Source organism: Muscardinus avellanarius (assembly GCF_963383645.1).
Source record: "Muscardinus avellanarius genome assembly, chromosome: 14".
Lineage (NCBI taxonomy): Eukaryota > Metazoa > Chordata > Mammalia > Rodentia > Gliridae > Muscardinus > Muscardinus avellanarius.
Genome location: NC_137800.1, coordinates 83,991,757 through 84,014,677, shown reverse-complemented (window position 1 = coordinate 84,014,677; position 22,921 = coordinate 83,991,757). Strand labels below are relative to the sequence as shown.

Below are 22,921 nucleotides of genomic sequence, written 5' to 3'. Positions count from 1 at the left end.
TATTGAAACCACCTCAAAAAAACTTTCTTTGGATATGGGGGCTGGAGGTGTAGCTTAGTGGCAGAGCTTAGTATGAGCAAGGCCCTGGGTTCAATCCCTGGCACACAAGAAAAGCCTTTTTTTGGAAGTGATATAAATGAGGTTTTTTTTTTTTTTTAAAGTGATGTTCCTCCCATTTTTACTACAGACTTGTCCTTGCCTCTCTGCCAACTGTGTATGTTATTCACCCTCAACAATCTCTTCTGGTTCTAGCATTCAATGACTTCTCCTAAAATTGGATCAAGTACTCACTTGGCCACTAACACTTTTGTGCAATACTCATTTTTTTTTTCATGTGAACTGTCTTTTCGTGTGCATTGTCCTAAGACTGTGGGATCCTGGTAGGCACAGAGGACATCTTCCATGTCTTCTTGTCCTGAGCAGCATTAAACAAGCCTTGCAGAGTGCAGATGTGCATTAAAGATGTGTTCTGTTCGTGAGAAACGTAAGTCAAATTTTTTGAAAATCCACTAGACGAAGCCATACAGGAGGTAAGTGGCTAAAACAAGATTTCTGTCTTTAAAACAATTTACAAGGCAGAAGAAGGAAGATGTATAAATTACCTATGCAACCAATAGGGGCTGCATATATGTAAATACAAGAATGCTCCTGGAGTAGCTGCATTTGGCAGGATCGGCCTAAGAACACTGAGGCTTCCGGTCAAGCTAAAAAATAAGCCTGGTCCATTCAGCCACAAATAATGACCCCAAAGAAGTACAAAGCAAGAACACTCCAAGCACAGCAAGACCATTTCCAGGAGCGCAGTGAAGAACAGCAAACATCAGTAGACAACGGTGGAGAGCTTCGGGGAGGGCAGGCAGCGCACCTGGAGGCCAACGGAATAAGGCGTGCACTTTGAAAAAGGACTCACTACTGTGTCGAGAACAGACAGGAGAGAACTGGGAATGTAGCTCAGTGTGCAAGGCCCTGAGTTCAATCCCCAGCATTGAAAAAGAAAAAGAAAAAAGCTGAGAGGAGGGGAAAGCAGGAATAAGAAGTTTGAGAATATATACTAGAGTCAGGTCGCAGATAATATAGACACCCTGGCTATCTGGGCTATTGTCAAGTAAGAACTTGGAACAACACATTTAAGCTCATTGGTACATCTGCCATGACAACCCTATGTGCCAGAGAAAGGGCATTTGAATCTAAGACCTTAGTGGGTGTCTGTCTGTCTGTCTGTCTGTATGTCTCTCCCCCCCCCCCCCGATGTGGCTTACCTGAGGCACTATAACAAAATGGCTTAGAGCAACTCTCCTAAAGTCTGATTCCTGGGTTAAAATCTTAGCTTTGATATTCATTAAGTGTGTGACCTCAAGAAACATAGTTAGCCTTACTTTTCCAGGTGTAAAATGGGTAGACATGTGACAACTGTCCTTTAAGTAAGGTTATATAAAATGCCTAGCAGAGTGAGTAGCTCAGTAAATGTTCAGCTAATATCACCAAGAAAATATCCACTAAGGTATAAAATCCTTGCATTAATGTCACAGTCCTGCAGGGATCCTTGATGCCCAGGTTGGGAGTCACTGTCCTAGAAAATAAAAAGCACAGAAGAGCGGTGAATTCCATCGGCAACTATTTATGTGCTGGCTGCAGAATCCAGCACTGTGCAAAGGTGTACACTAGGAAGCTAATACAACACCAATCAAGTAAGGAGATGATGCTGAGGACAGACGTTGGAGGAAACGGAGAGACCTCAGGAGCCCAAGAGCCAAGCAGGTGCTTAATGTTAGAAATTAAGTGAGTTAGCCGGGCATGATGGCACACGGTTGTAATCCCAGCATATGGGAGGCTGAGACAGGAGGATAATGGTTCAAATACAGCCTCAACTACTTAGTGAGGCCCTTTGGAACTCAGTGAGACCCTGTTTCAAAATAAAGAATAACAAATAGGGCTGGGGGTATAGCTCAAAGGTAGAATGCCCCTGGGTTCCATCCCTAGTACCACAAAGGAAAGAAGGAAAGAAAGAAAGAAAGGAAGAAAGAAAGAAAGAAAGAAAGAAAGAAAGAAAGAAAGAAAGAAAGGAGCCCAGAAATTCCGGCCAGGGTATATTGAGTGTAGTGCTCCAAGTGGACGCCCTCACCCCCAGCTGCAGCCTGTAGGACACACCAGGCCACTTCCAAGCCTTCCTGGCCACCCAAATGACCACTCTCAGAGGTCTACAGCACGTTCTGTCTCGAACCTGCACTGATTCATATTGCTTAAATTAGTATAAGCCATACCAACACAGCACACTATCATCTTAACTGATTTCTTGATGACACTAAAAAGATCTCTGCTTTTAAGAGTTTACATAAATTTAGTATATATTTAAGCTGCAACCCAGTCTGAGAACCTGGAACAAGGAGAAATACTCTGCAGAAAGGTCCCTTGCATTAAAAAAGAGAGAAGTCAGGGTTGGGGGTGTAGCTCAGGGGTAGAAAATGCCTACAAAGCCCTGGGCTCCATCCCTAGCACCATACAAAAAAAGAGAGAAAGAGACACAGAGAAAGAGAAAAGTACGTAGGCCCTGACCTATCTCACTGCCTGACTTTATGGGTTTTCTTTCAACCTTGGGTCCTTCTAACTACCCTCTTACCAATTTTCAAGTTTTCAAGATGCACAAAAAAACTAGGAATTCTTCAATATCCAGTAAATAATTGAAATTATCTAATATTCTGGGACTGCAAGTCTGACCAATTTCAACTTCTTTTCTAATGCTAGGAAGCTCTGAGAGCAAAGTTTCAATTCCAACTGAACACTTCCCAGCTGTCTGACCTCAGGCAAATCTAAATTCCTAAGCCTCAATTTCCACGTCTACAAAGTGAAAATAACTAGGAGTTTACTGTGAGAAATGAGAGTTGCAAAGGTAAGCACAATAGGTATTAGCTGTGATCATCATCTTCGTTATCATCTTTTCAGCATTCTATTGGTCACCACCAGGAGCTTTCCAGTGACCCAGGCATTTTTCCTCCTAGATCAGTAAGTGGGCAATGATCATTTGGTTACTGCTGAATCTAAAACAACACGCTTGCTAAGAAGATGCAGTGGTCCAGCCAACCTGTTGCAACACCTCTAGGAGACAACTATCACAAACTAGGCACCATCAGCCTGCAACTTAGGGCTCCAACATTCGGGACAGCTCCATCCGATTACGATGAGTTCCCCCAAAGAACTCATTCATATCTTTGGAAAAGGAAACGCTACCTTCAGTTCTAGACCCATCTGTCAGATACCTGCAAAATGTATGGAGAGGAATCTCAGAAGTTCGTGCAATTTAAAAAGTTGTTGTGAATCTCCCATCCCCACACTCAAATGTTTCCTAGGAGAGGACTCCAAGGTACGACTTACTTTTACTTTTTCTTTCCTATCAGATCATCTAGTGAGGGGAAACCATAACAGCAAAGGCACCCCCTTCCCTGCCCTCCAAGCACTGGAGTTAAGCGATCTAAAGCAAGAGGACTCCAATTCATAATCATAGCGAGATAACTGGTTCGTTTCCCTTCTCAAGCACTAGGATCTGCAAAGCCTGAAATCCCAACCGCACTCTCTTGGGCTGGGAGAATTCAATCAACGCTGCGATCACCTGGCCGACAGGTGAGCGAGGGTGGTCCTGCCCCCTCTCGTGCAGAACACAAGCTCAAGCCCCCGGAGCAAGATCCTCAGAGGCCAGTGATACCTCCCCGCCCTCCACGTGCAACACACCCCCGCCGCACGTCGGTCCCACCGCCGGCAGCAGACACCTTCCGGGACGCCCGGATCCAGGCGACGCGGGCAGCCCGGGCGGAGGGGTCGCGCACACGTGCCAGGCGTCCGCAGGCCCGGCTCGCGCCCGCCTCCGCACTCACCTGGCCGGTGATGCCAGTGATGAGCGCCACCTTCCTGGGCTTGCCCATCTCTCCATCGCCGGAGCCCCGGGGGCTGGGGCAGCTTGCCGGCGCGTGTGCCATGTCGCCGCGGGCGGGCAGGAGAGCGTGCGGGCGGGCGTGGGGCCCAGGGCAGGGCAGGGCAGCGGGCGCGGGGGTGTGCCCGAGGGCGATCGGCCTCGCCGGGCTGCAGGAGGAGGGCGAGCGCACCGCGCGGCCGGCCGCCACAGTGTGACAGGGGCGCGCGGGAGGCCGGACGGGGGCGGGCCGGAGGCGGGGCCAGGGCGGGCCGGGGGCGGGGCGTCCGAGCAGCGGTCCGGCGGGCGCCGCGTCAGCGCGTCAGCCGGCGACGCTGCCTGCGGCAGGCCCCGCCCCCGCCTGCGGCTCCCTAGCCACGCCCCTCGCCGGCGGCCGCGCTGGCCACGCCCCCTCGCGGCGCGCGCATGGGGGGCGGGGCCTCGGCCGCAGCCTCGGGGAAGAGGAAGTTCGGTGGTGGCGCCGGCTTCTGTCTCTCTCTCTTTCTCTCCGTAGGCCTTCAGCGACCAGGGTCCGTCCCAGCATCCTTCTCTCCGCCCTCCTGAATCTCCCAGGAATCCTGATGTCACTGGAGGATCCTGGGAGGAACTGCGGGCTGCCCTTTTTGCTGGGAAACAGCCCTGAATTCCAAATCCAGGCATCACAGAGCTGGGGTCATTGGCTTAAATAATTCCTGGAAATCTGTACCTTTTTTTTTTTTTAATCTGGATTTACATTACTTGAAGGACCTCACAAGTGCCTTAAATGGGGTCACAGATGGGGAGGAATGCGGGACCTCACCCCCTTTGCCAGATTTTCTGGCTGTTTTGGCTTTTTCCTGAGTCTCAGAAATAGGCAAGAGGTTCCAACTCTAGCCAAAGTACAGTGATCTGGTTTGCAGGACTGGAAGTGCAGGACCAGAAAGGTTCTGGCTCCACCCTAGTGCAACAGAAGGAAATGTTGAGAAGAGTGCACGGGTCAATAAACCTGGACGTGACAGATTCAAAGAGTAATTCAAACCCAGGTGGAGTCAGCTCCGTGCCTGTTCAGTTTAGCTACCATTTGGCAGCTGCACATTGGACAGAGAAAGGAGAGGAGGAGACAAAATGCTGGGAGGCTAGCAGGTGTGAGCGAGAAGGAAGAGACCAACTTACCTGTCGACATTCTTTGCGTATCTGTACAAATTTCTCTCCCTCAATAACCTCAAATCATCGCTTCAAATCACAATCTAAGTTAGTGAAGCAGTGCCGTCTGTCCGGCAACTTTGCAACCTCTTATCACGCCACCGAACACTGGAAATTCACCTGTCTTGGTAAGAAATGTGAAAGTAAAAGAAAATCAATAGTGTTAGGGTTTGAAAATAAAATATTTGCAAAAAATGGGGAGGGGAGGTAATAGGGAATTTGAATTCAACGGCATTTTGCCTCCACACTACAACCCCAGCTAGTGTTTTATTTTAATAGGTTCTCTTTAGGTTGCTGAGGCTGCTTTTGAATCTGTGATCCTGTCTCAGACTCCCAAGTACTAGGATTATAGGTGTGTGTGACCACACCTAGTTAGTTACAAAATTTTATAGGAAAGTATTAAAAAAAGTGAGAGATGAAAAATGAAGGCTATTTCTCAAGAAATATTTCCCTAAGACAGATGGCAAGGCAGTTTATTAGCCTTGTAGGGGCTTCCTTAACAAAGTATCTCAGACTGAGTGGCTTAAACAGCAGAAATTTACTTCCAGTACAATTTTGGAGGCTGGAAGTCCAGAATCAAGACTGGATTTTTTCTGAGGCCTCCCACATTTGCTTACAGACAGCTGACCATCTTCATGCTCACATGTGATTTTCATTGCATGTGTTCATATCCAAATTACCTGTTCTTCTAAGAACACCCATTATATTTGATTATGACCCACATAATGACCTTGCTTTAATTTTATTACCTCTTTAAAGACTAGTTCCAAATACACCCACATTTTGAGCTACTGAGGTGTAAGGCTTCAACATATGAATTAGAGGAAGGTAAAAAGCCAGTCCATAACAAAGAGTGAGAAGGGGTGTTATGGTTTGGATTTAAATGTACCCCAGACTATGCAGTAGGTATGGCACCCATGTTGAAAGTGGATCTTCGTTGCTGAGGAGCGGTCCCTGGGGACATAGCCCAACAGTGTTTCCAGGCTGCTGCAGCCTCGAGTTTCTTTCTGTCTTGCTTTTTCTCCCTCTCTCTTTCTCCTGCCTCCATGATCTGATAACAAGCTCTCTCCTTCTCTCTGCTTCTTGCCATCATGTCTGAGTACCTACAGGCCCACCTTCTCTTTGGAAACTGCGCTAACAGTCACTGAAATCTCCAGAACTATGATCAAATAAGATTTTCTTCCTCTAAGTTATGGTTGTCAAGAGTTTTGGATTACAGCAGTGGGAATGCCACATGGAATAGAAATTGATACCAGAGGAGTGTGGTCACTGCTGTATTTAAGTCTGATCAGATGGGTCGTGAGTCTTTAGAACTCTATTATGAGAAAAATTGGAAGGGCCAAAATGTGGATAGAAATTCGAATAGTAAGGAGAGTGCTGATGAGATTTCAGAGTGCAACAAAGATTCCGTAGGGAAATAAAGTAGAAGCCACACATGCTCTTTCTGGCAAAGAACTGATAGGCATTTTGCCCATGTCCTGAAACTTAGTGTGAAACTAAATTTGAATATGATGGACTTAATAGTCTGGTGAGGGAAATCTTAAAACAGCAAAGTATCCAGACTGCATTATGGTTAGCCATGTATTTGAAAATCACGAGTAGACAGCAAGACAGATTTTAGAGAATTGCAGTTTGGCCAGAAAGGCATGTGTAAAATTGGGGCCAAGGAAGGCGTGGTTGCCAGAGTAATTATGGCCATTAAAGAGAGGTTAAGGAGACTTTTCACATAGACTATAGAAAAGATGCCCTGAGAGTATTTAAGCAATTGGCAAGACCCCACCCATGATGGCAGGCTCAAGTATGTAAACATGGAAATACATTTAAGGGTGGACATTCGAAAAAAATCACTCATTCTGTCTTTGTGACCATTTTGGACGAGGGCATGGTGGCCATGATCAAAGAGAGCATAACTGTGGTTCATGCTTGCAGTTGATCTTGGAGCCACTTATTGTTGTCTTTGATGCAGTAAGTTATGGAGGCATCCACCCAGATTTCAAAGAAAGGCCTGGGTGGCCAGGCAATATGTGACAGGGTTGAAATCCCTGCAAATATGCCCAAAGGAACAATTTGCGAAGTTGTGAGGACACAGCCAAATATGCAAATGAGAACCCTCAGAATTAAGAGATTCTAGAAGTGTGAGATTTCCACTGTGGAAAGTGCCCAGCTGCCAGCAATAGAGACTAGAAGAGCAACTATGATTCTGAATGCAGCCAACCAGGCTATAGGAGAAGGGCTGCAGTCCCATTTTGTTCCCATTCATTTTTTCCTCTGGTCCTATTCCTCCCCTTTGGAACACTAATGTTTACTCTGTACCACTGTACATTGGATGCATGTAACTTGCTCTTTATTTTTATGAGGGCTCAAAAATTTACCTTGAGTCTTAGAGGAGACTTGGGACTTTTGGGTGATTCTGGAACTCTTAAGACAATGGGAACTCTTGGAGATGGCCTAACTGTATTTTGCATTGTGAGATGGCTGAGATTTGGAGAGTCAGAGCAGAGTGTTATGATTCGGCTTTAGAATGTCCCCCAGACCTCATGTGGTAGATGAGACAGCCATGTTGGAAGTAGGATTTGGTTTCTGAGGAGGCGTCCCTGGGTATGTGGGCTGTTTCTGGTTCTTCTCTCTCCCTTCCCAGCATACACAAACAGCATGTTCTCTCCTTCACCTCTCCACTTCCAGCTATCATGCCTTAATGACCTGCAGTCCCAGCTCCTGCTTGGCAGCTAGCATAAAGTGGACAGTACATACATGGACTAAAATCTTCAGAACCATAAGCAAATAACCCTTCCTTCCTCTAAGTTGCCCATGAGGTATTTTGGGCCATAGCAGTGAGAATCCTGACCATAATAGGGGAAGAGAGGATTTTCTTGTTTGGTTTAGGGGTGAGGAAGGAAAATGGTGGTAGAAGCTGTTGTGGTATTAGAGGAGCATGAACAGACAACACAGCATGAGAAGATTAATTTCATTAACTAGAAGGAAAGCTGTGGACTATAGAATAGTAGAAAGCTCTGAGGATGATGCTCTAGTTGTGTTTTAATATAACATAGTAGATCTCAATCACCATCAGTTTTTCTCCCTAGAGGACATTGGACAATGTCTTCGAGGCATTTTTGATATGTATTTAATAATACATTTTGGCAGGTATTTAATAAGTAGAAGCAAAGTTTGTTTCTCAACATCCTGTAATATGAGGAGGCCAGTCCTCCTCAACAAAGAATGATCTGGTCAAAATGTCAATATTGTCAACCCTTTGTATCCATGTGTTTTTGCATCCATGGATTCAAACAACCTCAGATCATGTACTATGTAGTTAGGCCGACAATGGTTGTGCATGTGTATCTACAGACTATTTCCCTAAACAATGCATTATAGCAACTATTTACATTGTATTAGATATTATAAGCCATCTAAAGATGACTTAGGGCCAAGCATGGTGGTGCGCACTTGTAATCCCAGTACTTAGGAGGCTGAGACAGTAGGATTGTAGGTTTGCAACCAGCTTCAGCTACTTAGTGAGACCATCTGCAACATAGTGAGACCCTGTTTCAAAATAAAGAATTAAAAAGTAGGGCTGGGGGTGTAGTTTGGAGATAGAATGCCCCTGGGTTCAATCCTTAGTACCACTAAATAAATAAATAAATAAATAATAAGTAAATAAATAAATAAATAAATAAATATGACTTAGAGAGTTAAAGGTAGTTCAGTGGTAGAGCACTTGCCTAGCACGCATGAGGGCCTGGGTACAATCTCTAACAATGTAAAAAAATAAATAAAGTAAAATAAAAGATGATTTAAAATACACATAGGTTATATGCAAATACTACCCCTTTTTCCATAAGAGACTTGAACACCTGTGGATATTGATATATGTGAGGTGGAGGGAGGGGATATTGGAACCAGTCTACCTTGGATATTGTGGGACAGCTGTATTTAGTTGTATATGTCACTGGAAACCTAAGCCAGATGTCTGACTCTGGGAGCCCCAACAGATCAGGTCTGGCCACTTGCCCTAGAAACCAAACAGAAAGTAATAGCTATCCAGTATAGCTATCCAGTAAGGTGATGGAGAACAGCATTTCCAGCCCTGTCTTCTGGGATACTGGCATGAGCTCACAGATTATACAGACAAAGGGGACCAGAAATAAACAGTCAAGAAGTATTGATCAAACTGTGACCTGATTGATTATTAACTCAAGATTAGGCCAGGCCCTGTCTTTGAGAGTAAGAAAATTGTTAGCTTCAGAGGTAGTTTTTACCCTGCACAAGATATATATTGATCAGACTGGTTTTTCCTGGAATCCAAGTGACTCCCTCAGAGCAAAGGAGATGGATATAAAATGAAGGCAAAGATGCCAAGGTTTTATATTTGTAGGCCTAAGTGAAGAGTTCATGTTTTTAGCAAAAGCAACCTCTGCCCATTATTATAGGTATGATCACGCATCACTACCACAGTCAAGTCACTGGATGGTTGGGTTCCAACACCACAATGTGTTGCCCTTTTATAACCTCTCTATTTCCATCCTGCTCCTATTTCTAACCCCTCAAACCATGAATCTACTCTCCATTTCTAAAATTTTATCACTGGGAGAGTATTATAGGTAGAATCATTCAGTTTATAATCTTTGGAGATTGGCTTTTTTACTCAATTTTTCTGGAGAGTCATCCAAGTCGTGTGCATTAATAGTTCATTTACTTTTACTATTGATTTCTGGTCTATTTCCAGTTTGGGGCTGCTATAAAGAAAGTCATTATGAACATTCATATACAGGTTTTTGTGTGAATGGAAATTTTCATTTTGTCCAAAAGTGGAATTATGGGTAGTTTTAAGTTTAGGTGTTTAAAAAAAAATGCTAAGATGTTTTCTTGCAAATGTTTTGTAAATATAAAAATCCCTACATTTAATCTTTTTTCTGTTTGAAATACCTACAGTGGTCTTTGTGTCCAGCCCTAACCCTTGACTGACATGGTGGTACAGATAAGACTCAAACTCCAGATTCAGTAATTGATAGAGAAGGTTGGAGCGACCAAAGCACACAGAGGAGAAGTAGAGACCATTTCCTTTTACTGCAGTGAAGGGCGGGCACCACAGGGCTTATGCTAATTTTTCAGCTCAAGACATAAGCAGGATAGAAACACTGGATGTTGAAATAAAATCTAACCGAATCCACCTCTGATGGACATGAGACAGCGCAGGCCCCGGCTTTTCCACTGGAATAAAATCACATTGCCTCAATCTTCTTCCTTAGAATGCATAGCAGAAGCAGCAATGTTTTACTCACAGAATTGGAATTCCTAGGGGCTTCCTAAAATCTATCAACTCAATCTTAAAATACACTATTCTAATACTGCAATCAAACAATCACAGAATTTTTTGATGATGCATTTATCTATTTTGATTATGTATTTGTGTTGTTTTTTTTTTAACTAGGAACTCACTGTATTACCCAAGTTGGTCTTGAATTCCTGGGCACAAGTAATCCTCCTTTCTCAGCCTCCTAAGTAGCTGGGACTACAGGCACTCAACACAGTACCCTGATGTGTTTCAGAAAAGGGGCAAGAAAACCCTCTTCAGAACAACAGAAGACATATATTTCTCTTCTATACGCGCTCATAATTTTTCATTATATAGAACTCTATCTTCAGAAAAATGAGCATTATGAGTTCTGGACCATATGCATATCTATCTCTAGCAGGACATGTATAAAATTTCTGTATTTCAAACTCCTTTTTTGATATCTTTTCTGGTTTGTTTTTGGTACTAGGTATTGAATTTAGGGGCACTCAGTCTCTGAGCTATATCCCAACCCCATTTTATTTTATATTTTTAAACAAGGTCTCACTAAGTTGCTGGGGGTTTCGCTGAGTTGCTGAGACTTGCCTTGAACCTCCTCATCTTACTCTTCTCTTTTCGATGCACAGAAACCCAGGGAGCAGAGCCTTGGAATAAGTGCTGTGCTGTCTAAGTAGAATCTCCTCCTGAGAAGCAAAGCATTATTTTTCCATTAGCGGCATCAGACCCAGAGGGGGCAAGAATATGAAGCCTTACGTCTTTTTTTTTTTTGAGGGGGGCTCTTATTTTCAGCATTCTTCTTTTAGAATTTGGAAACCTGTATGTGCCTGCTCCTCCCTTTGTGACATTTCTGAAAGCCTTATTCAATAAAAGTGGATCTCCAATAACATAAAACACTAGAGATGAAGTAATACATTGTTCTTTAAATTAGATGAGGTCATAAAACACTCTTGACTGCATGTGGAAACTTTCCAGTACCTGGCTACTAGTCTGATCCTTATAATATGTCAAAATTGCCTCAAGGTTAAGCTATTGGCCTCATTTTTAATTCTAAGTGCTCTTACTGCCAGGGAACCCTTACCATTTTGTACTAACATGTTTAACATGTTCAAGATGCTGTCATAAATCTTTAACTCTTCCAGGCTGAGTCCACTACAACTAGTAATGGCTTCTAATCTTCCTTCTAGTACTTTGATGCCCATTACAGGTCTTGACTAGGGGGCCTAATCTGCAGCTGGAATTATAAAGGCAAACACGGTGAATCTTATTCATTACAGGATTTGCTAGCCCTCCTGGGATAAACAGTAAAGGGAACTCTGATCCTAATGATTTTTCTGTGTGTGTGATGATGGTGGTGTTTTTTGGTTTTGCAGTGCTGGGGATGAAACCCAGGGCTTCATGCATACTAGGCATATATTCTATCACTGACCTTTGCCCCAGATCCTAACGAAATTTTTAAATGGCCCTCTCCTTTCCACCTAGAGAGCTTCTGTCAACTTCTGGGAGTGTGCCTTAGGGGAATTCACCTTAAGTCTAAAGAAGCTGAAGAGAGTCTGGGCTCTACCCTGGATTATGTCCTAATGCTTAGTGAGTAGGTTCACTTGTGGCCAAATGGCAGAAGGGACCACTAGATAATCCTCAGATCCAGCTCTGGAAGACCTTGCCCCAAATTTTCAAGGCAAATTCTTAAGTGCTACAAGAGCAAAGGGGGCTCCTATGGGAACCGCACCAAAGAGCAAGAAACATTGGTGGGGCCAGAACCTTCAGCAGCCAGCCAGCCATGGAGGTCAGTATCAGCTATGGCCCTGACAAGATGGCCCTGGCAACAAATCTCTGTGCCAGACACAGCGGCCTGATGCTGCGTAAGGGAGTGGTCAGTCAGTGTTCAGATAAAGGAGCACGAGGGGTGAGTGATGACTAGTCCATAGCCATCAGGATAGTTCCATTCCCCTTGTCAATGAAGGGCCGAGGCATGAACATGGGAACGACCCCCAGCCACTGAGCTGCAGTGGGTGAACTTATTGTGCTGACTGCCCCACCCGCCACCTGCAAAGCTCAGAGACCTCCTCAGCTCAGTGTTGATGGTGCTTCTGCTTCTCCTGGGTGAAGTTTAACTAGACACAACCTGTGAGCAGCCTGCAGGTTAGCTATTCAGACAGGGATCTGCTGGACAGTTCTTTGGCTCTTTGTGACATGACCTGGGCCGTACAATGGGATTCAGATGGTGATTACTTATGGCTAAGCATAGATTCCTAAACTTACTGGCTAATCACTCCCTTTGCAGAAAAAAAAAAAGTGTTCAGCACCAACCTGGGTGTTTCTGCTGCCCCTTTATCTTTATTCAAAGCCATCCAATTGAACTCAAGGCTACAACTGCCCCCTGGACCATTCCAACATCCTAAAAGAATCCAAAGAGTCTTCATTCATGGTCAAGTACCATGATGGAGAAGGCTGAAATGCTGGCTCAGCTGGGATCTAAGATGGCCCAGTCTCTCTCTCTCTCCATCTGGCCTCTCTTTGTGGTATCTCTGCATGGTCCCTGTAACATATGAGTCAGGTTACACTGCGGGTCAGGACGACCAAGAGTAAGAATCCTCTAAGACCTAAGAAGAAACGGCTACACTCCTTAAGACGTAGCCTTGTTGTCTCGGGACATCATTTCCACCACGTTCCATGAATCAGAACAAGGCACTCATAAGTCCAAACTCGGGGAAGGAAGTACATTACACTTCTTGGTGAATTATTACACAGAGAAGAAAGGAATCGAGACTGGTACTCTTTGAATGCTCTCTTTCAGATTAACTTTGGGCCGCCTCAAGTCACATCCCCTCCTTCATGTAAAATACAGTCAACTCTTGCATTCTCTTGGATGCTGCATAAGAAACCACTACAAACTCAGCAGCTTCAAACAATGCACATTTATTGTCCCCAGTGCTGTGGGCCAGGAGTCCAAGAGTGGCTTAGCTTGGCTCCCTGCTCGGGGTCTCACAGAACTGTAATCAGAGTATTAGCTGAGTTATGTTCTCATCTGAAGTTATGTTCTCATTCCCCGGACGGGGAAGAAATCTGCTTCCCAGGTCATTAGCTTGGTCGCAGACTTCTTTCTGTGGTTAGGACCCAGTCTTCATGAATGGATTAATGCTACTACAAAAGGGCTTATGAGAAGGCGTTCTCTCTTCTGCCATGAGCACAATGTTTTTCTTCTCTAGAAGAAGCAACAAGGAGCTGCCATCTTGGAACTTCCTATGTTTTTCTTCTCTAGAAGAAGCAACAAGGAGCTGCCATCTTGGAACTTCCTATGTTTTTCTTCTCTAGAAGAAGCAACAAGGAGCTGCCATCTTAGAACTTCCTATGATTTGGATATGGTTTTTTCTCAGAGGTTCAATGTTTTATAAACTCTCTAGGTGGCAGCATTGAGGTGGTAGAAACTTTAAGAGATGAGAGGTAATTATATCATGGGGGCATTGATCTTGAAATAAATTAATATAGTTCTCATGACTGCCTACACGAGCAGGTTTTTGTAAACGAATGAACTTATCTGCTCTTGGTTTCTTGCTTCTTGTCTCACCATGTCCTCTCTGGTGTGAAGAGCCCCACCCATTGCCTGCTAGCTCGAAGACCTAAAAATAGCGCCGAGCGGAAGCTCTGTGAGGCCCATTAAGCAGTAAACAACTTTCAGGAAGTCCGGTAACCGGAGCATGGGGCGCACGGGAACACAACATACCACTGTTTGTAACAAATGAGCTAATTTTGCATGGAGCGAGTGATCTGAGGCTGATTGACTGCTTGGGATATATAAGCGGGGAGCGGGGAGCGGAGAGAGGAGTATGTAGAAGAGTATGTAAGAGCCTGGGATAATAAAGAGTCCAAAGAAGATCGTCTCCGGTGTCGTGCTTGAAAGCGACAAGTGGTGGCCCGTACGGGGAATCTCTCTCAACGAGACGGTCAGAACTTTGGACTTTCCAGGGCAGCCGGCTGGTAAGTTCTCCTGTGAAGAGGGAGGCTCTACAAAGTAGAGGATCATAAGATTGTTCTTTCCCAACTCCGTTTGAGGACGAAGGGGAGCTCCTTTGAGGGGAGGATTTATAGGGTAGTATACTCTCAGGCTGGACCTGAGGCTGAATAGGTATGGGAAATAATCCATCTCATCCAATACAAAAGGCTTTAAAAGCCTTATTAAACGGAAAGGGGTTAAAACTTAGGGATAAGACTATTCAGGGTTTTTTGAGCCAAGTGGATGAGGTGGCCCCTTGGTTTGCAGTATCAGGAAACTTGACCCTGGCAAGTTGGGATAAGTTAGGGAAGGATATTAAAAGGGCAGAGAAAAACAATCAAGTCACGGGAGGAACTTATCCTTTGTGGCGCCTCGTCAGGGCATGTTTGGAGCAGAAATACTACAAACCGCTAGTGCGAGAGGGACAAGTGGCACTTGATCTGTTAAAAGAGGAACGGTCCACTTCCTCTCACCCAGCTAGTGAACTAGGCTCTGAAGGGGAGGGGGACTCGGACGAGGAACTTGCGGCAATAGAGGAGGAAGTCAGCAGATTAACCCTAGCTACGGGCCCCTCGCAGGGCTCTGTTCCTCCGCCCTATAATCCCTCAGCTCCAGGACAAAGCGGAGGCCGCTCCTTTAATGAAAAGGTATGGCGTGAGCCGAAAATGTTACTATCCAGACAGGCTTTCCCCGTGTTTCAACCACAAGGAGGAGGACCTCGGTATCATGAGCCTTTAGATTATAAGCTTGTAAAACATATTGCTGAGTCCGTGCGGACTTATGGTACCAATGCTGCATACACCGTAGCCACCTTAGAAAGCATTTACAAGTATGCCATGACCCCTGGAGATTGGCAGAACTTGGCCCGAGCGGCTTTGACCCCAGGACAGTATTTAGATTGGAAGGCTTTCCTTATTGAGTTCGCAGCAGAGCAAGCAGCGGTGAATCAGGCCGCAGGACAACCTGCCTGGAATTTGGATATGCTTTTGGGACAGGGACAATTTGCTAACAACCAGACCTGTTACCCTCAACAAGTGTATGATCAAATAAACAATTTGGCCACCAGGGCATGGAAAAGTTTGCCTAATAAAGGGGAGGTGTCAGGCAATCTTACTAAGATAATTCAAGGTCCCACTGAGCCTTTTTCTGATTTTGTGGCTAGGATGGTAGAAGCTGCTGGACGAATATTCGGGGATGTCGATGCAGCCATGCCACTTGTTAAACAGCTTATTTTCGAACAATGTAATACTGAATGCAAACAAGCTATCACTCTTTGTCAACTATATGTGGATGCTGCCTTACAACCTGTTAGGGATAAATTCCCTCCATTGCGTTGTCTCCATTATATGGATGATATCCTATTATCCTGTGAAAATGAAAAGGTACTGGATGAAGCGTATTGTGTGCTTGTTAAAGCCCTTGAGGAAAAGGGTTTAGTTATAGCATCTGAAAAGGTTCAAAAGGGCACCGTCACCCATTTTTTGGGAAATATTCTTTATCCCAATTTTGTCACGCCTCAAAAGGTCACCATTCGTACAGACCAGTTACACACTTTAAATGATTTTCAAAAGTTATTAGGAGATATTAATTGGATACGTCCTGCTTTAGGAATCCCAAATTTTATGCTAAAACCTTTATATGATATCCTCAAAGGAGATTCTTCCTTAACCTCTCCTAGAATGCTGACTGCTGAAGCCCGGGAAGCCTTAAGTTTGGTAGAACAAGCTTTAACTAAGGCTTCCCTTAAGCGCATTTCACCGAGGGATTCTATTTGGGCATGCATACTGGCTACTGAGCTCCAACCCACTGGGGTCTTATGGCAACAAGGACCTCTATTATGGATTCATCCTAAACTATCTCCTCAAAAGGTTATTGAGTATTATCCCTCTATGGTGGCAAAGGTTGCTGTTCTTGCCATACAGCAATGTATTCAACATTTTGGCCAAACCCCTAATAAGCTTATTGTTCCCTATAGTAAACACCAAATATTAATTTTACAAACCTCCCTGGATGATTGGGCTATATTACGATGTGTGTTTAATGGAGAGATAGATAATCACTTACCTAAAGATCCTATATTACATTTTGCAACTCAACATCCTATTATCTTTCCAACCATAACCAGAAGAACACCTATACCCTTCGCTATCAATATTTTTACTGATGGATCAAAATCTGGCCTTGGAGCTTTTATGATAGAAGGACAAAAACCCATAGTTGTTCAATATCAGCATATATCACCTCAGCTAGTTGAACTAAATATTATATTAGAAGTGTTTGAGAGATATGATTCTTCTTTTAATTTGTTATCGGACTCCTCCTATGCTGTAGAGATGATAAAGTCCCTTGAATGTGCGGGGCAAATATCAACACATACGCCCATCCACTACTTGGCATCTAAAATTCAACATTTAATTTTGATGAGGAAAAATCCCTTTTATGTACAACATATTAGGGCACATACAGGCTTACCAGGGCCTGTTGCCCAAGGTAATGATTATGTAGATAAGCTTACGAAGATGCCCATGATTTTCTCTCTCACCCCACTTCAACGGGCACAAGATTTTCATCGCCAGTTTCATGTAAATGCTAAAACTTTACAGATTAAATTTAAAATTCCTCGTTGTCAAGCCCGTGACATCATCAAGGCCTGTGGTGCTTGTGCACCCTTTATCCCTTCTTCTAATGTTGGTGTTTGCCCACGTGGGTTGCTCCCCTTACATTTATGGCAAATGGATGTGACCCATATACCTGAATTTGGCTCTGTTAAGTATGTACATGTTTCTGTTGATACTGTTTCTGGAATTATATATGCTTCTACTCACACAGGGGAAAAAGCTCGTGATGTTATCGCTCATTGTCTTGAAGCTTGGGCAGCATGGAATGTGCCAAAAGAAATAAAAACTGATAATGGTCCGGCTTATACCTCACAAAAATTTCAGTCTTTCTGTAAACAGATGGGCGTAACATTAAAACATGGCCTTCCATATAATCCTCAAGGACAGGGCATTGTTGAACGCGCCCATCGCACAATAAAAGAATGTCTAATAAAACAAAAAGGGGGAATAGGTGAGAATCTGAAACCAAGGCAGCGATTATCTTTGGCACTTTTTACTTTAAATTTTTTAAATTTAGATATTAATGGCAAATCGGCCGCAGATCGCCATTTTTGTCCTTCTAGTATTCCCCATGATATGGTAAAATGGAAAGATGTCCTCACCGGAAAATGGAAGGGACCTGATCCGGTACTCACATGGGCCAGAGGCTCTGTTTGTGTTTTCCCACAGGACGGAACCGATCCGATTTGGATCCCAGAGAGACTGACTCGTCAAATAATATCGCAAGATGGCGCCTCAGGGATGGATACACCTGATCACCATGCTGATCTGGACAAAACCAGTATGGAGTGAGCAACAATGGGGCAACTGGAGCTGGGAGTTTGATAAACTCACCGAACAATTACGTGCTGAAATCATCAAGGTCAACACCACCCGAATCGACCCCAAAGTGGCCCAAACGCTGGCGTCCCGGATCCAGAAGGCAGCATTCCATCTAAAAGAATGGGCCGGGTTGGGAGCATTGGGATTTTGTTTTGTTTTCCTGTGCATTCTATGTCTCTGTTGCCTGAGACGTTTATTTCTGCAGAGGGCCAAGGATCAGATGCTCCTAGCTCAGGCTTTCATGGCGGTTGAAGCAGGACAATCGCCTACTGTTTGGCTAGCCGCAATGGAAAAATCATAAAGCAGAATGTCAGCAAGGACTGCACTTGGGACCCCGGGAGGGTGCATCCCAAGGAGGATATGCTCAGCTGCATACGGGTTACCACTGTATTGCTCGCCCGTCCCTGCAAAAAAGGTGGTGGCAAATAATTGCATAAACTATAGCAGGGGTTGAGTCCTCTATCCTCTTCTGCTTAAAAACAAAAAGGGGGAACTGTGAAGAGCCCCACCCATTGCCTGCTAGCTCGAAGACCTAAAAATAGCGCCGAGCGGAAGCTCTGTGAGGCCCATTAAGCAGTAAACAACTTTCAGGAAGTCCGGTAACCGGAGCATGGGGCGCACGGGAACACAACATACCACTGTTTGTAACAAATGAGCTAATTTTGCATGGAGCGAGTGATCTGAGGCTGATTGACTGCTTGGGATATATAAGCGGGGAGCGGGGAGCGGAGAGAGGAGTATGTAGAAGAGTATGTAAGAGCCTGGGATAATAAAGAGTCCAAAGAAGATCGTCTCCGGTGTCGTGCTTGAAAGCGACACTCTGGTTCATGCCAGAAGTCCTCCCACTAGAGCTGAGCAGGTACAATGCCATGCTCTTACACCTCTAGGACTGTACACCATCAACTAAACCTCTTTTCTTTGTAAAGTGTCAAGCCTCGGGTTTTTCGTTATATCAACACACAACAGACTAAGATAGAGGCAGAGGTCATCTTCATCTAACACTTCCCAGCCAGAACTGCAAGAAATAAATTTTTGTAACATATAAAATCGCCCACCTGATAATATTCTGTTATATCAGCACGAAACAGACAAAGATGAACATTTTCCCTTTTCTAAGCATGGGGAAAGATTATATTTTAGGAAATTACCCCACACTTGGTGTTGTCTTCATCTATTACACAAACTATTATCAAATCCAGATTTAGAGTCAAATGTGGAAGAAAGTCTCCTAGAATTGTTGTAAGAAAGTACCACAGATGTGGTGAGCTAAACCAAATGTATTCTCTCACAGTCCTGAAAGCCAGAAGTCTGAAATCAAAGTGTCAGAGGCCACGCTCTCACTGAAAGTGCTAAGGGAGTATCTTTCTTGCCTCTTCATAGCTTCCGGGGGTTGTCAGGTTGTCAGCAATCCTTGGCATTCCTTGACTTGTAGACATATCACTCCAATCTTTGCCTCTGTCCTTACATGGTGGTGTGTGTGTGTGTGTGTGTGTGTGTTCAAATGTCCTGTTTCTATGAGGACACCAGTCATATTGGATTTGAGGCTTACCATACTCCAGTATGACCTCATTTTAACTTGATTATATCTGCCAAGACCCCATTTCCAAATAAGGTCACATTGTACAGGTACCAGAAGTTAGGACTGGAACATATCTTTTTAGGTGACTCAATTCAACTCACAACAGGCAAGTCTATTAAAAAGATTGATGCAGTCATAAATGTCGCCTTCAATTGGAGGATCATGTGTGTGTGTGTGTGTGTGTCTGTGTGTGTGTGTGTGTGTGTGTGTGTGTGTGTGTGTATGAGACTGGGGATTGAACCTGGGGCATCACACATGCTTGGCAAGTGCTCTACCATTGTGCTATATCCCTATCACTTTTGATTTGGTGATGGGACTTCTCTAAATTACCCAAGATGACCTCAAACTTGTGACCCCCCGAGTCAGTCTCTTGAGTAGCTAGGATTGCAGGTGTGTGCCACCTCACTTGGCTCAACTGGAAGAGTCTAAGGAACTGTGTTGGTAATACAGAAGAGCCGATGGGCAGATCTAGAAAGGCTGGATTTAAATGTGGAGGTGTTCAGAAGAGGAAGAAAGAGAATATAAAAAGAACCTGAGTAAAGCTTCCTGGTGAGATGATTTTCTCCTGGATGGCCAGGGGAATCATGCAAAAGTGATTAAAAACAGTTCTATATGGAGCACTTACAATTTGGCAGCTGCTGGGTGAAACACTGCATATACTGTTTCAGTATTACTCATAACCTCACTAGGTAGGAAGTATCTTCATTTTCTAGATAAGGAAGTTGGAGCTCCGGGAAGTTAAGTCAAATATTTAAAGGTTACCTAGTAAATAAAGGGCAGAACCAGGACAAAACCCCACCTCTATCAGACCACAAAGTCCCTGCTCTTTCCATTCGTAAAAGTAATCCTGCATAAAGTCAAACAAATAATTATGGCATGCCTACCATCGACCAGGTACCTTCCCCATGACCGTGGGTGTGTCGGGCTAATGCTGCCAACAGCCTCCAATGAAGCTAACCATGGCTTACCTTTCCACTCTGAGTGCTGATGGGCTGGGCTGCCCGGACCCTTCTCAGCACCCGCAATCCAGCCTGGAATTCTTCTAAATCAGATGGCCAGGAGTGGTATCTTGCGTTAATGTTCTTGCCATCACTGAGGACAAAGTAGAGCATCTCTTCAGACCGCTATGGCTTCGTATTTTCCCCTTTTCTCTTAATTGCCTTTAATACATTTTGTTCCTTTGTTCTGTTGTGCAGAGTATCTTCTTATTGGTTTGTTGAAGCCTTGATGCATGATAAATAGTAACATTGTCATTTTCTGTATTTCCTCACATTAAGTTGTTTTTCATTTTCCTTTGTTGCTAGTAACTTATTTAAAAAGATGTTCCTCCTCCCCAAGGCCAGATTATACAACTGTCCCCTAATTTTGGCCTGAATTTTTATATAAAATATAGTAAAATTTTTTTTCTTGTGTAGACAAAAGATTTCACAGCCATCTGTTCATTACTTGATTCTTCCCACACTGATTTGATAGTTTACTCTTACAGTATCTTAGAACTGCAATTCAGATGTGATCCTTTTACTAGACTCTCATTTCTTTCTTTAGCTTAATGTCCATTCCTTTTTAAATATCAAAACTTTTTCTACCTCTGCGCTAAAGCCCATCCCTATTTTAGTTTTTGTATTTTGATACTGGGTCTTGCTGAGTTGCTAAGGGTTTTGCTTAGTTGCTGGCTTCAAACTTGCCGTCCTCCTATCTCAGCTTCTCAAATACTGGGATTACGAGCGTGTACCACTGTACCCAGCTTGATTTCAAACTCTTTTAATATAATGGCTTGACCAAATAACTGATATTTGTTATAATATTTAATCCTCTATGACTCTCCATTGTTAAAATATCTTTCCTATTCTTATATATTTTCTCTTCCTAAAAAATATCAGAATCTGGGATGGGGATGTAGCTCAGTGGAACAGCATTTGCCTAGAATGCACAAGACCCCGAGTTTGAACCCCAGCACTACACACACACACACACGAATTGGAATCAACAAATTCACTGCCGCACCGGGATTCTTTTATTTTGAGAGAACAGTGTTGTTTATAGAAAAATATAAAATAAAATTTATGCTAATATTTGTAGAATAGCTATAGAATTATTTCCCACCCTTGTATTAAGGCTTTTAAGTGTTTGTCACATAGCTTTTCTATTTTTCTCATTATATTAATGCCAATGTTTTATAATTTGTGTTGCTGTTGGTTATGAGAATTTATTTTTCTAGTATTTCCTATTGATTATTGCAAGAAAAAAAACAAGATAAAGAAATTGTTGTTTCCTATGTCTTGATCTTTTTTCTTTATGCTATTGGATTTTACCAAAATCTGGTCTAGGGCTCTTAGAAATTTTACTTATTTTGGTGTTGGGGATTAAACCCAGGGCCTTGTACATGCTAAGCATCCACTCTGTCACCGAGCTAGCCCCACACTTATTTTTTATTTTATGTATCTATCAATGTGCATATGTACATATATGTATGCGTTATTAAATAGACTTTGCTTTTCAGATCAGTTTTGGGTTCACAGCAAAACTGAGCAGAAAATACAGAGAATTTCCACCCCCACCTGCCTTTCCCTTCTAGCCTTCCCCATTATCAGAGAGTGGGTGACTTGTTCTAAGAGTAGATGAACTTAAATTGACCAATCTTTATCCCACAAGTCCACAGTGAGGTAATCTAGGCAGAGCTCTGCAGAACCAAGAGACAGAACCAAGAGACAGATTCTGCATTAACGATTAAGGAACCAGTCTTGGTGACAAAGGAAGGGGATGGAAAGGGAAGAGGCTCTTAAAGTGTCTAGGCTTGGATTCCTTCTGCAGGGAAGGCTCATTTCTGCCTGCGTATCAGTGGCTAGTCGGGAAATTCCATCTCCAGGAAGGCAAATTCACACGGCTGGCTGGTTGGTGCTCAATGGGCAGATCCGGACCTTGGCTCCAGCTCAGAGGCAGTCAGCCGCACCACACAGGAGCAGGGCTGGTTCCTGAGGCTCAGTGTCTTGAGAGGCAGCCAGAAGGAAGCTGTATAGTCTTTCATGGCCTAGCTTTGTAACTCACATACGGTGTCACGTCAGCCGTCCTTTGTTGACCCAGGCACTCACAAGGACCCATGCAAGCTCAAGGGAGGGACGTAGACTCCACCTTTGTTATGGGGAATTAAGTTTCTAGAAGACCGCATGAGGTGGGAACATTGTCACAAGCCTCTTTGGAAAATACATAACCTGCACATTGATAAGAACAAATAATTAACAGAGCTATCTTTGGTGAAATACTTTGGGAGAAGCTCATACGCAGTGGGGTGTGTGTGTGTGTGTGTGTGTGTGTGTGTGTGTGTGTGTAAAACAGGAAAAGTAAATGTCAAGGAATCATGATGAGTGACATTTAGCATATTTGGATTGCCCTGTAATGGATTGAATTGTGTCTCCCCCAAATTCATAGATTGAAGCCCTAACCCCAAAAAGACTGTACTTGGAGATAGAGCATTTAAGAGCAATTTAACTACAGCTAAATAAATGAGGTTATAAGGGTAGGCCCTTTTTCAGTA

At 43.8% G+C, this 22,921-nt stretch overlaps 1 protein-coding gene across 1 annotated transcript in view; it reads right to left on the bottom strand.

Annotated features, from left to right (window-relative positions):
* GMDS (GDP-mannose 4,6-dehydratase) overlaps positions 1–3,971 on the bottom strand; it is a gene marked incomplete at its 3' end in the record, with an annotated part of 610,459 nt that extends 606,488 nt beyond the window's left edge. Inside the window, exon 1 of the mRNA XM_080710891.1 lies at positions 3,867–3,971. Coding sequence (XP_080567017.1) covers positions 3,867–3,968 — 102 coding nt within the window. The 5' untranslated portion in view covers positions 3,969–3,971. The remainder of the gene's footprint in view (positions 1–3,866) is intronic.
* Between the last annotated feature and the right edge of the window lie 18,950 nt (positions 3,972–22,921).